The sequence below is a fragment of the Chiloscyllium plagiosum genome, chromosome 48 (assembly GCF_004010195.1).
Source record: "Chiloscyllium plagiosum isolate BGI_BamShark_2017 chromosome 48, ASM401019v2, whole genome shotgun sequence".
NCBI classification, from domain to species: domain Eukaryota; kingdom Metazoa; phylum Chordata; class Chondrichthyes; order Orectolobiformes; family Hemiscylliidae; genus Chiloscyllium; species Chiloscyllium plagiosum.
The window spans coordinates 9,573,157-9,586,821 of NC_057757.1; the positions used below are offsets into that span (position 1 = coordinate 9,573,157).

The following is a 13,665-nucleotide window of genomic DNA, read 5'->3' on the forward strand; positions in this document are numbered from 1 at the left end:
CTCCATTCTCCTGCTTTCTACACATAACTCTTGATCCCCTAGATCAGCCATAAATATATTCAATGACCTTCCCTTCACAGCCTTCTGTGGCAGTGAATTCCATAGATTAATTACTCTCTGGCTGAAGAGGTTTCTCCTTATCTCCATTCTGTGCCCTTGGTCCTAGTCTCTCCTACCATGGAAACATCTTCCCAACGTCCGTTCTGTCCAGGCCATTCAGTATTCTATAAGTTTCAATTATATCCCTCTCTCATCCTTCTAAACTCCATTGAGATTAGACCCAGAGTTCTCAAATGTTCATTAGCTTTTCATTCCTGGGACCATTTTCATGAACCTCCTCTGAGCACTGTCACTGAAGGAGCAGAAGACCCTATTTTGGATAAAGCATTCCACTTGGTACTAATTATAGGATAGCGGTAACTTGGTCTTTTCAGCCTTATCTCTCTTACATAAGAATTAATGATAAGACTGCCTGCCAGTTACCTCTGGATGGTTTCCTCCATCTGTTTAGTTTTGTCATTGTCCTCCTGGAGCTGTTTCTTCATCCCCTCGTCTTCCTCTGCCACCGATGACGGAGTTCCCTCCAGCAGCCATCGTTCCCGCAGAGCCTTGGACTGTGATAGGAAAGAAATGAAAATCAGGTGGATTCATAGTAACAGGACATGGTGCTGTCTGACCTCCACATCTGCCTCGTTTGATACATCAGCTTTCAATTTGAGTGCGGTTCCAATTTCTAAATTTGAAAGTGTGCCTGCAGATTTTAAACCCCATTCTATACTGAGAAAGTTCCCAGTAGAAAATTAGGAAACTTCTTATTATCTATGATGAAATAAAACCTTTGCACCTGTGCAATTTTCTGTCTGCATTTTACTTGGCCATTTCATTTTTTTGTCATACTTCTGCCTCAATTTCTAATTTGTAATTGCCAAGGAGACTGCCCTTGTGAACATGCCATGCTGCAATTACACCCAACAATCAGTGTCGATATTCTCGTCCCTCTTGTCTTTCAAATTTTTTGTGCTTCCTCAAATGCCAAGCTTTTTGTCATTTAAAGGTAACCATAACGCCAAATCAAAGTATCAGACAGAAACAAGGACACGGTGTACAACATTTAAAGTGGGGATTGTATTACATCTTCACAACTTCATCCATTTATTTCCAGCCATCAAACCCTGCTGCACACACTCATCCCCAAGATACAGAGTATCACAAGAGATTGGTTTGCACATCATTATTGGTCAGAAGGGTCAGAATTTCAATAGATATTTCTTCTGCACGTTTTAGTGTTTGAAGAGTAGGCTATATTTTGACACTCTCTGAAAGTTGCCACCCAGGTAAATAGGGCGGTGAAGAAGGCATATGGCGTACTGGCTTTTATTGGTAGAGGAATTGAGTTCCGGAGTCCTGAGGTCATGTTGCAGTTGTATAAGACTCTGGTGCAGCCGCATCTGGAGTATTGTGTGCAGTTTTGGTCACCATACTATAGGAAGGATGTGGAGGCACTGGAACAGGTGCAGAGGAGGTTTACCAGGATGTTGCCTGGTATGGTAGGAAGATTGTATGAGGAAAGGCTGAGGCACTTGGGGCTGTTTTCATTGGGGAAAAGAAGGTTTAGGGGTGACTTGATAGAGGTGTACAAGATGATTAGGGGTTTAGATAGGGTTGACCGTGAGAACCTTTTTCCACGTATGGAGTCAGCTATTACGGGGGGGCATAGCTTTAAATTAAGGGGTGGTAGGTACAGGACAGATGTTAGGGGTAGGTTCTTTACTCAGCGAGTCGTGAGTTCATGGAATGCCCTGCCAGTAGCAGTGGTGGACTCTCCCTCTTTATGGGCATTTAAACGGGCATTGGATAGGCATATGGAGGATAGTGGGCTAGTGTAGGTTAGGTGGGCTTGGATTGGCGCAACATCGAGGGCCAAAGGGCCTGTACTGCGCTGTATTTTTCTATGTTCTATGTTCTACTGCTGATTCTAATGAACTGCAGTCAAAATGCCAGTCACAATAACATTGTTTTTCAAATCATCTTCACATCAATTTTCACATGGACTCAGCTCTACCTGCGCAGCATCTCTGTCAGAATTCCTGTTCAATTCAAAGCCAATGGATTGAGCCAGGTCTTCCTCCAGTTGAAGACTCCTGTCTCACAATAAGTTCCACCACTCACCCATCTCCCAGTATTCATGGATCTTCATGGGCTACATTCCCTTCAAATCTTCAACACATTCTAATGTTGTGAACTCTTCCAGCCTCTTGCATGGCCCTAATTCCTCCAAAGACCTTACATCTATGCAATCCCCTCTCTTTAATAATAGATATAGCATCAAAAAATGGATTAGACAACTTGGCCTGTCGAGCCTACTCTGCCATTTAGCAGGATCTTTGCTGATTGCATTTGAATTCCATATTCCCACCTACTTACTGATTTCTTCTGCCATAAAGGTGTTTAATCCATTACCCTCTGGGGCAATGAGTTCCAAGGTCTTACAGCCCTCTGAGAAAGAAAAGAAATCCTCATCTCTGTTGTAAAAGGGTTACTCCTAAATCTCTATATGGTTGTTCCTAATTCTGGTCTCATCAACAAAGGAAAATAACTTTCCCACATTCCCATTGTGAAGACCATTCAATACTCTACATTCTTCAGTCAAGGCATCCCTTACTCTAATAAACTCCAGTGCAACTAGCCCAATCTATTCAAGCTGTCCACTGATGTCAGATACCAATCTAGTAAATCCCCTTTCAATCACCTCCAAACGCATTTAAACCTTAAGGAGACCAAAACTACACACAGTATTCAAGATGCAGTCTCACTAATGCCCTATATAAATGAAGAATAATATCCTTGTTTTTATGTTCAATTCCTCGATAAGGATAGCATTATTTTAGCTTGCTTAATTACTTGTTGCATCTTCATGCACTCAAACACTTCGATCTTTGCGTTTGATGCAGTTATTATCTGTTTAAGTAAAACTGTTTTTTTTATAATCTTCCAGTAAAAGCGAACAACCTGTCTTTTTCCCACAGTTTACTCCATCTGCCAGGCTCTTCTTCCCACTCACTCAATCTACCTGTATCCGTCTGCAACCTTCTTCTATCCTCTTCATACTTTCCTAACCATCTTTGGGTCACCTGCAGATTTCACCCCCATGCATTTGCTTCTCCTATACAATAAACTGGAAGAAGTTGAGGCCCTGGCACAGACCCTTGCCAATCAGGCGTTGGACCATTTATGAGATATTGCCTGTTTTCTGTCAGCCAGCCAATCTTCTATTTGAAATAACCTGCTTAGTGATTGATTGGGACATGTCTCCTAAGACCCATGTCAAACTAACGAGTTTATTTTTTTCTGTATCTAGTCCCTTCTTGAACAGAGAAGTAATCTTGCTAATTTTCTGCCTCTCCAGAATCTAGAGACTCAATACAGCACAGTGGCTCAGTGGTTAGCACTGCTGCCTCACAGCACCAGAGACCTGGGTTCAATTCCAACCTCGGGCAACTGTCTATGTGGAGTTTGCACATTCTCCCCGTGTCCGTGTGGTTTTCCTACGGGTGCTCTGGTTTCCTCCAATAATCCAAAGGTTTGCATGTCAGGTGGATTGGCCATGCTAAATTGCCCATAGCATTCAGGAATGTGTAGGAATAGTGCATTGGTCAGGGTTAAATATACAATGGGGGAATTGGTCTGTGTGGGTTATCCTCCGGAGGATCGGTGTGGACTTGCTGGGCCGAAGAGCCTATTTCCACACTGTAGGGATTCTACAAAAAAAATTCTAAAGTTGTTAAACTTTGGTGTTTCTTTTTTTCAATGCCTGTCTCTTTATAAGTTGCACTGGTGAATTCCTTTAGAAGATAGTCTCTTTTGGTGTAAGGGTAGTATCCTCTACCTCTGGCCCAAGGGTTCAAGTCTTAATTGCCCTGGGGATGTGTTATAGAACACAGAACATTCCAGTGCAGTACATGCCCTTCAGCCCTTGATGTTATGCCGACCTGTGAAACCAATTTGAAGCTCATCTGACCAACAATATTCCACTCTCATCCACATGCCTATCCAATGACCATTTAAATGCTCTTAAAGTTGGTGAGTCTACAACTGCTGCAGGAGTGTGTTCCACACCCCTACTACACTCTGAGTAAAGAATCAACCTCTGATATCTGCCTTATATCTGTCAACCCTCAATTTAAAGCTATATCCCCTCATGCTAGCCATCACCAACTGAGGAAAAAGGTGAAGAAGGGCTAATGCCCGAAACGTCGATTCTCCTGTTCCCTAGATGCTGCCTGACCTGCTGCGCTTTTCCAGCAACACATTTCCATCTCTGATCTCCAGCATCTGCAGACCTCACTTTCTTCTCTCACTGTCCACCCTATCTAACCCTCTGATTATCTTATATGCCACAATTAAGTCACCTTTTGACCTTCTTCTCTCTACAGAAAACAGCCTCAAGTCCCTCAGCCTTTCCTCATAACACTATCCCTCCATACTAGGCAACATCCTAGCAAATCTCCTCGGAACCCTTTCGAAAACTTCCACATCCTTCCTATAATGTGGTGACCAGAACTGTACGCAATACTCCAGTGCAGCCTCAGCAAGACCTCATAGTTCCGAAACTCAATCTCTCTACTAATAAAAGCTAGCACACCGTATGACTTCTTAACAACCCTATCAACCTAGGTGGAAACTTTCAGGGATCTAAGTACATAGACACCAAGATCTCTCTGCTCATCTCTACTACCAAGAATCTTACCATTAGCCCAGCACTCTGTATTCCTGTTACTCTTTCCAAAGTGAATCACCTCACACTTTTCCGCATTAAACTCCATTTGCCACCTCTCAGCCCAGCTCTGCAGCTTACCTGTATCCCGTGGTAACCTACAACATCCTTCGGCACTATCCACAACTCTACCGACCTTAGTGTCATCCACAAATTTACTAACCCATCCATCTACGTCTTCATCTAGGTCATTTATAAAAATGACAAACAGCAGTGGACCCAAAACAGATCCTTGTGGTACACCACTAGCATCTGAACTCCAGGATGAATATTTCCTATCAATCACCACCCTCTGTCTTCTTTCAGTTAGCCAATTTCTGATCCAAAATACCATCCCTCCGTATTTTGTGCAATAGCCTACCATGGGGAATCTTATCAAATGCCTTATGAAATCCATATACACCACATCAACTGCTTTACCCTCATCCACCCATTTGGTTACCTTCTCAAAGAGCTCAATGAGGTTTGAAAGGCACGACCTGCCCTTCACAAAATTGTGTTGACTATCCCTAATCAACTTATTCCTTTCTAGATGATTATAAATCCAATCTCTCATAGCCATTTCCAACATTTTACCCACAACTGAAGTCAGGCTCACTGCTCTATAATTACCAGGGTTGTCTCTACTCCCCTTCTTGAACAGGGGGCAATATTTGTTGTCCTCCCATCTTCTGGCACTATTTCTGTAGACAATTATGACATAAAGATCAAAGCCAAAGGCTCTGCAATCTCCTCTCTAGCTTCCTAGAAAATCTGAGAATAAATCCCATCCAGCCCAGGGGACTTAACTATTTTTACACTTTTCAGATATTGCTAACAACGCCTCCTTGTGAGCCTCAATCCCATCTAGTCTAGTAGCCTCTATCTCAGTATTCTCCTTGACAACACTGTCTTTTACTAATCTGAATACTGAGGAAAAATATTCATTTAGTGCTTCCCCTATCTCCTCAGACTTCACACAATTTCCCACTACTATCCTTGATTGGCCCTAATTTTAGTCTAGTCATTCTTTTATTCCTGATATACCTATAGAAAGCTTTAGGATTTTCCTTGATCCTATCTGCCAATGACTTCTCATGTCCCTCCTGGCTCATCTTATCTCTCTCTTTGGGTCTTTCCTGGCTAACGTGTAACTCTCAAGCGTCCGAACTGAGCCATGACATCTCATCCCAACATAAGCCTTATTCTTCCTCTTGACAAGAGATTCAACTTCCTTAGTAAACCACGGCTCCCTTGCTCAACAACTTCCTCCCTGCCTGACAGGTACATACTTATCAAGGTCACGCAGTAGCTGTTCTTTGAATAAGCTCCACATTTCAATCGTGCCCATCCCCTGCAGTTTCCTTCCCCATCCTGTGCATCCTAAATCTTTCCTAATCGCCTTAATTGCCTTTCCCCCAGCTATAACTCTTGCCCTGTGGCATATACCTATCCCATTCCATCACTAAAGTAAACATAACCGAATTGTGGTCACTATCACCAAAGTGCTCACCTACCTCCAAATCTAACACCTGGCCAGGTTCATTACCAGTACCAAATCCAATGTGGCCTCTCCCCTTTTGGCCCGTCTACGGTACTGTGTCAGGAAACCCTCCTGCATACATTGGACAAAAACTGACCCATCTAAAGTACTTGAAGTATAGTATTCCCAGTTAATATTTGGAAAGTTAAAGTCCCCCATAACAACTACCCTGTTACTCTCACTCTTATCCAGAATCATCTTTGCTATCCTTTCCTCTACATCTCTTGTTCGGTGCCTACAGAAAACTCCCAACAGGGCGACCTCTCCTTTCCTGTTTCTAACCTCAGCCCATACTACCTCAGTAGATGAATTGTCAAATGTCCTTTTTGCCCCCGTAATACTGTCCTTGGCTACCAATGCCAACCCCCAACCCGAACAGTGGGTTTAAACTAATTATAATGTGCCTCAGCAGGTTGATTGAAAGAAGGAGCTTGGTTCCTTAAGATGAGAGGCTGTTCTGGCACAGTTATTGTGTTCCTATCTCTGGGCCAAGAGGCCAAGGCTCAAGTCCAACCTCCTCCATAGGTGTGTAACAATAGCTCAGAAGAGGTTTATTAGTAAATCAGAAAGAAGGCTCCTTTGGACATAGGAATCTTTGATCTATCATTAGGTAATCACAGGTATTAAAATTGGGGCAGTGTATCAGTTAGTCAAGGTTAGATCCTATCTGCCACACTAAAGTTACTGGGGAATTTTCAATGAAGCAGTGATAATAATAAGCTACCGACTTGGAACAGCTGTATTTCTGAACTGAGAACTATCTGGATACTTGGCAGAGGATTTCAAACAGGACATCACTCAGGGATACTTCTGAAATGAAATGTGAGCAGCAAAGATATTAATTTGAAGTTTCTCCATTGCTCAGTCTCAAATAACTTGTCAGGTGACACAAACAGTTTAAAATAAAAGGATGAAGGGGCTCATTGCTTACACTGACATCACCTTTGTCAAGAACATATGCTGCAATTTCCCATACTAGCATTGAACCATAGCATTATCTATAAACGTACACAATGACACCTTATAGCAATGTGATGATATACTATAGATTAACAGCATTCAATAGTAACATTATATAATGTTATGATACACGGGTAACTCCCTATAGTAACTCCATTATAAAATGTTATATACAGTCAGCAACTCTGTATCACGACAGGTTATTAAATACAGATGTTGACTTCCTATAGTAACTAAATGGCACAATATTGTTACGTACAGACACTAACTGTTATAATGTTATTGCATATATTGTAGTTAGCAAATACCTTTAGTAATATTATGATAGATTACGGTATACAGATAGTGCCTCCCTACAGTAACATGATCCTATCATGTCATATATAATGTCAGGTAACCACACGCAATTGCTTATGGTAAACAACTTTAAGATAACTAGATAAAGAAACATAGAAAATGTGAGCTAATGCACTTTGCCAGACCTGTTACATGCAAAGATTGTATCTTATAAATGACTGGCTATTCTATCCATAGCCGCAGAAATGTTGAAAGGCTGCAGAGCAAGTTGAGAAAGATGGTGAAAATTGTCTGTGAGTTAATAAACAGAGGAGCACAATGTCACGCCAGCTGTGGGTCAGCTGGTAACATTCTTTTCACTGGGTCAAGAAGGTTTTGGGTTCATGTCCAACTTCACTGCTGTCAGAACAAACTTTCAATGCTGTACTGTCAGAGGCACCGTGTTTAATGTTTGATCATGAACACACACGTAGTGATTCCCAATGGTAAAATCATGCTGAAATATTATGTCAAACTGGGTCTGTAGGATCCTGTAGGAACATCATGCTACAATACTACTGTGTACTAACATTGTGTTATAATAGTCTCATATTCTTAGCCATTGCTTACAGTAACACCAATACACAATGTACGCACACATTTCCTGTGGCACAGTATTGTCCCACACACTGGCCCAATCACTCACTGTGTTAACATCATTATACAGTGACCTGGATCTTTTGATAGAAATAATTATGAGACTACCAGCATTCACACTTAGTAAGGAGTAAATTGTTCAGTGACCTCTGGAATGTACACCTGCAGAGTTAGATGGGTGAATCTGAAAGTAGATGTCTGATTTCTCCACTTTGTCTAAAGGCTTTTCTACAGTGGAGCCTCACTGAGAGACTGACATTCAAATATACAAATGGCAAGACATTCCTGCATTTACCCATTAGTTACTTCCTAAACACATCGGCGTAGTCAGATATAAATTGTTTTAATTCATTTAAAATTTTTGACTATATTAGTAACAGTCAAACAACTTCTCAGGCACTTCTTTTTGCAATTACTTCAGAGATTAATCATTGCTGGAGATACCTTTTCTCAGGAGGTTAAGGAATTATAGGTTGGATTTTCACAGCATTGGGAATTCTAAGTAGATCTTTAAAAACGGGGTGGTTCGAGCCTAGATGTGGGTCTCTTAACCTGATTTCAGCTATATCCAGGTTTTGCCAAGTTGTGATTCACACAAGAGGGAATTCTAAACTCACTGTGGCCAACTTGAACTCAATACTGAGTTCAAACAGACCCAAATTTGGCCTTAACCCTCAATTCTAGGATCATGAATTGATGGAGTAGATGTAAATGAATGAATAAATGATTTATTGTCATATATAGCGAGGCAGATACAGCGAAGAGTGTTCTGTTGCCACAATAGGGCACCATTTTGAAGTACAAAAGGGTGAACAGGAAATACTTAAACAGAATTCATCTTCATCAGCCGGGTTCCCAAACATGGCTCCAGGACAACAGCAAGGTCCCCTCTTTGGGCCTACTGCTGCGAGGGGTCCCTGCTCCTTCATGCCTTGCTACCAATTCCAGGAGTCTACATATCGGGCCTGGGAAGCCAGGAATCCCTGGTCAGGTCATCACCGATGTCGTTTGCAGCCTCCCTGCGATGTCAAGAAGGTGAAAGAAAGAAGAAAAGAAAAAAGGATGAAAAGGGAGAGAGAGAAAAGAAAAGGCCGTGGCTGGCTTTAAGCAGACGGGCCTACCATGCCTGTGCTGCCATCTTGAATAGCTAGGCCCGTGGTCTCCTGCTGTATGCTCCGTACTACAGGGCCCTGTTTTGAGGATGCGGTAAAAGCCTTAAAAGAGAAGGAAACTATAGAAGCAAAAGGAAAAATAAAGAAGATGGAGGTGGGCGAACCTCGGAGCAGGAGCTCAAGCATAGCTTCTCCTTCGCCATCACAAGGAAGTTCTGTACAACTGCCGAGATCTGGAACATTTATAAATGCCCCATTCTTTAAATTTAAGAAGAAAGACTGTCTGCTGGATCAGCAGGTGTAGGTTAAAAAAAAAAACCCACCAGCATCTGATAGAGGTCCCAGCACCTGACAGTTTCACTGAGAATGTTCAGTTTCAGACAAGCTCTTTGTTCACATTTCCCCAAGACTATCATCATGTCATTATGAATGCTTGGCTAAGTTTCAAAAGATACAATTATCTCAGCGATGGATCTAAGTTCATGGATTGACACGACTACAAGAGGCTATTAAAGGAATAGCTGTCTTTGATGTCGGGTCTGAAAGATACTTGTTTTTATGAGAAATTAACCATTTGAGGAGATTGGATAGATTTTGTGAATGGGAGATTTTTTCATTATCAAGTGTGCACAAATGAGAGAAAAATGAGTTTATTTTTCATCCCCGCATTACTCTGGGGGATCTGTACATAGTAGGCAGAAGTGAGGACTGCAGATGCTGGAAACCAGAGTTTAAATTAGAATGGTGCTGGAAAAGCCCAGCAGGTCAGGCAGCATCTGAGGAGCAGGAAAATCGACGTTTCGAGCAAGAGCCCTTCATCAGGAATGTGTACTGGGTAAGTGGTTATGAAAAGACCATGGGATATATAAAGGGCCATAGGAAATGGGAGGGAGTGCTGAGGAGTGGTGAGGGCCTAACAGTTATTAGAACAATTGAAAGGAAATGCCTCAAAACTAGCCTTTTAACTAGGCTGCCTCAGTTGGTGGCTGAAATCTGGCTTTCTCGAGATTCATTACAGTACAGGAGGGAAAAATTCAGCCCAATGTGGTATCTCTGAGCCTATCCAAATAATTCATCAAGCTTTCAATATTCCCCAGCTATGGTCTCAAGTCATGTTTTGAACATAAAAGTTAGAGTCAAAAAGTGTGATGCTGGAAAAGCACAGGAGGTCAGGCAACATCCGAGGAGCAGGAGAGTTGACATTTTGGGTATAAGCCATTCATCTGACACGAAAGTTGGATCTGACCGAATGTAGCTGCATTTTAACATATGCCTCTGTAAAGGTGTGCAAATGATGACCCTCTCCCATTCCCAGCAAAACTGTCAGGTGCTGGGACCTCTGGAGCTCGCTGTCAGTCACTATCTCTGGTGCCACAATATTTTAGATCTTTATCTGTCTCAGGAAGGATTCTTTGAGCTTATTGTTTGAGGGGCCACTCTCCCCTTTGCTTTGCTCCCACACAACTCTGATCCTCATGAGGCAGCAAATTACTGGAAAGAAATGCCAACAGTTGCTGCTCAAAATGCCAATCATCCCAATGGGCAACGTTAAATAATGACAAACCTTGTTCCTTCACCACTGACCATAAAATCAAGGCCACTATTACTAATGGACAAACACAGCAAATCCCCCTTCATAGTATCATTGAGCAATGTTATCCTATACAGACACCGTGAATAATCATAGTAATAACATCTCCATATCTATAAACATAATTCCCTGCTGCAATGGCCACAGCCCAGTGTAGTAATGTAAGATTTACAGTGATTCAAGCACTGTGGAGGTAGACATGTTTTCGTAATGGTCAATGTGAATCTTGCCTCGTATATTGCACCATTAAGGTCTCCATGGAGACAGTGCAGAATATTTTTGAGGAGGTGGTGGGGGTAGGGGTGGGGGCGTGTGAATGTCACAGTACACATAGGAAATAATAGAAAGGATTGAGTTGATTTCCTTCACAGTTCAGGAATTAGGGAGGAAGTACAAGAGCTGGACCTCTGTAATGATTGGAATGAGGTAGGCAGGTGGATCTCAATGAATATGAGTTCCCTGATTAGCTCAAGGTAACAGCCCCAATCGGGGAGCCCTGGCTGACAGATATAAACAGGAGTTTTAGGGATTCTCCTCTCTCTAGGGATTGGCTCTGAGCTAGTCAGTCAGAGTCCACGTACTTGGAGAGATAGCATACCCTTTTGGATAGACTCAGAGATACCTTACTGGGTTGAATAGTCCCTTCCTGTACAGTAATGAGTCTCTAGAAAACCAAACTTTGGCCACCATGCTGAGGCAGTCTGGTTCGAAGGCTAGTTCTGAGGTTCCTCTCCTTTGTTTTAATAATTGTCAGGCCCTCACCACTCCTCAACACCTATTCCATCTCCTATGTAAATGAAGGGTCACTTGGTGATTGGATACAAGTGTCTGTGGAGTTATTTCAACCTCAGTCCTTGGTTCAGTCCCTCACCTATACACTTGTGAGTGAAGGTATCAGATGTGGCTGTAGAAATGGAGAAATAGAAGCATGCTTTCAAGTTAATGGGTTAGAGAAACATTTCTACTGCCTGTTCAAGGCAGATACATAGCACCTTACCTGGGACTGAATTCCTTCGGACGTTGGCGATGGGGTGGGATGGGGGAGGGTAGGTTCACTGAGATTTTTCACTACATCATTAAACCTATTGTGGCTCAGTATTATACTTAATTTTATATGAACACTTTTGCGAATCACCTTCAAAGATTTCTTTACATTAAAGTCACTACACAGATATAAAGTTGGGAGTCGTGCTGGGATAAAGAGTAGTTCAAGAAGAGGGAGGGATCTGACAGGGACTAATGGGAAGCACATTAATATGCCATTGGACTTCAGGCAGATAAATACATGGAATGTGCATCATACAGTTGGTGAGCTGTAGACACAAGTTCCAAATGGAATGATAATATGGTGGCAATGACAAAGATCCAATTCTAAGAAGAGGAGATTTGGGAAGTTAATATTCCCAGCATTAAGATAATCTGGAATAATAAGAAAACAGAAAAAAGGAGATAGTATTCATTTAAGAAATTATAGCACTGGGCAGAGATTATGTTGCTGAGGGGTGAAAAACAGAATATATTAGATTAGAATTAAAGAACAATAGAGTATTAAAGTATGAGTGTATATTACAGGCAGCAAATAGTCACCTGCATCTCACTCAATGTCCCTAAATCATCCAAGCAGTTCTCTGACATTCAGCACTGGATGAGCAGATACACCCTGTAATAGATATTTGGGAGAGGAAACCATTGCCTTCCACACCAGTCACACACACCATTTCTAAATCATTACCCCCTCCATCCCGTTTCTGCGAATTATCTGAGAGTAAACCACTCACTGCTCATGACCTTGGTGTAAAACTAGACTCTGGGATGAGTTCTGACCACACACACTAGCATCAATGAAAAACTATCAATTCCCACCTCTGTATCATCACTCAAATCCACGCCTGCCTCGGTTCAATCAGCTGCAACCCTCATTCAGGCCTTTGTTAACTCTAGACCTCTCTACGTCAATGCATTACTCCTGCACATCTTTGGACTGTGGGAGGAAACTAGTGCACGCGGCAGAAATGGGGAGAATGTGCAAACTCTGCACAGATGTCTGAGACTGGAATCAAAGCTGTGTCCCTGGTGCTGTGAGGCAGCGGTGCTAATGACTGATCTATTGCACTGTCCAAAGGTGTAAGTACCTTTAGTTTATCTCCTCAAACCAATGGCCTTCTGGAAATTTTCGACAAGACCTACGAAAAGTTAGAAAAGAACTGAAGACAAAGCATGGATGAAACTGGGATCCCCTCCAGCTGTGTCTCAGATTTACTGTTAAGAAGGTATCTCAGTGCTCTACGGAAAGAGAGAGAGAGAGAGAGAGAGTGAGAGAGAGAGAGAGAGAGATAAAGAGAGGGGGAGGGAAAGTCAATAACTGATGGCATAAATTTCCAAAGTCCAGTGGAAGATGGCTACCCTGGAGATGTCAAGGGCGTGGAGACTCAGGATGACTAAAGAATCACATGACAATGGAGTTGCCTCGTGGTTTGATCTTCAAAACCTGAATGAAACAAACAGTTCTTTCAAGACTTTCAGAATGAGGTATCCAAATTGATAGTTGAGGGCTTAGGGAAAGCCAATTATCGCAACAACTTGGATCTAACCAAATGCTGCTGGCAGATATTTACCCAAGGATGAACACGCCAATGGGAATTGGAAAGGGTCTTCACAGGAATCATTACAATGTTTGGATTGCTTGCAGCCTCATGGACCCAGTGAAGGTATCACAGAGAATCCCTACAGTGTGGAATCAGGCCATTCAGCCCATCATAAAAAACATGAAGAA

General features: G+C 42.2%; 1 protein-coding gene across 6 annotated transcripts in view; it reads right to left on the reverse strand.

Moving 5' to 3' along the window:
* The window catches only part of palm1a (paralemmin 1a), a 266,525-nt gene that overhangs the window by 68,193 nt on the left and 184,667 nt on the right, over positions 1–13,665 (reverse strand). For all 6 annotated transcript variants that reach the window (XM_043683616.1, XM_043683614.1, XM_043683615.1 and 3 more), the window contains exon 4: positions 484–614. In XM_043683616.1, coding sequence (XP_043539551.1) covers positions 484–614 — 131 coding nt within the window. The remainder of the gene's footprint in view (positions 1–483; positions 615–13,665) is intronic.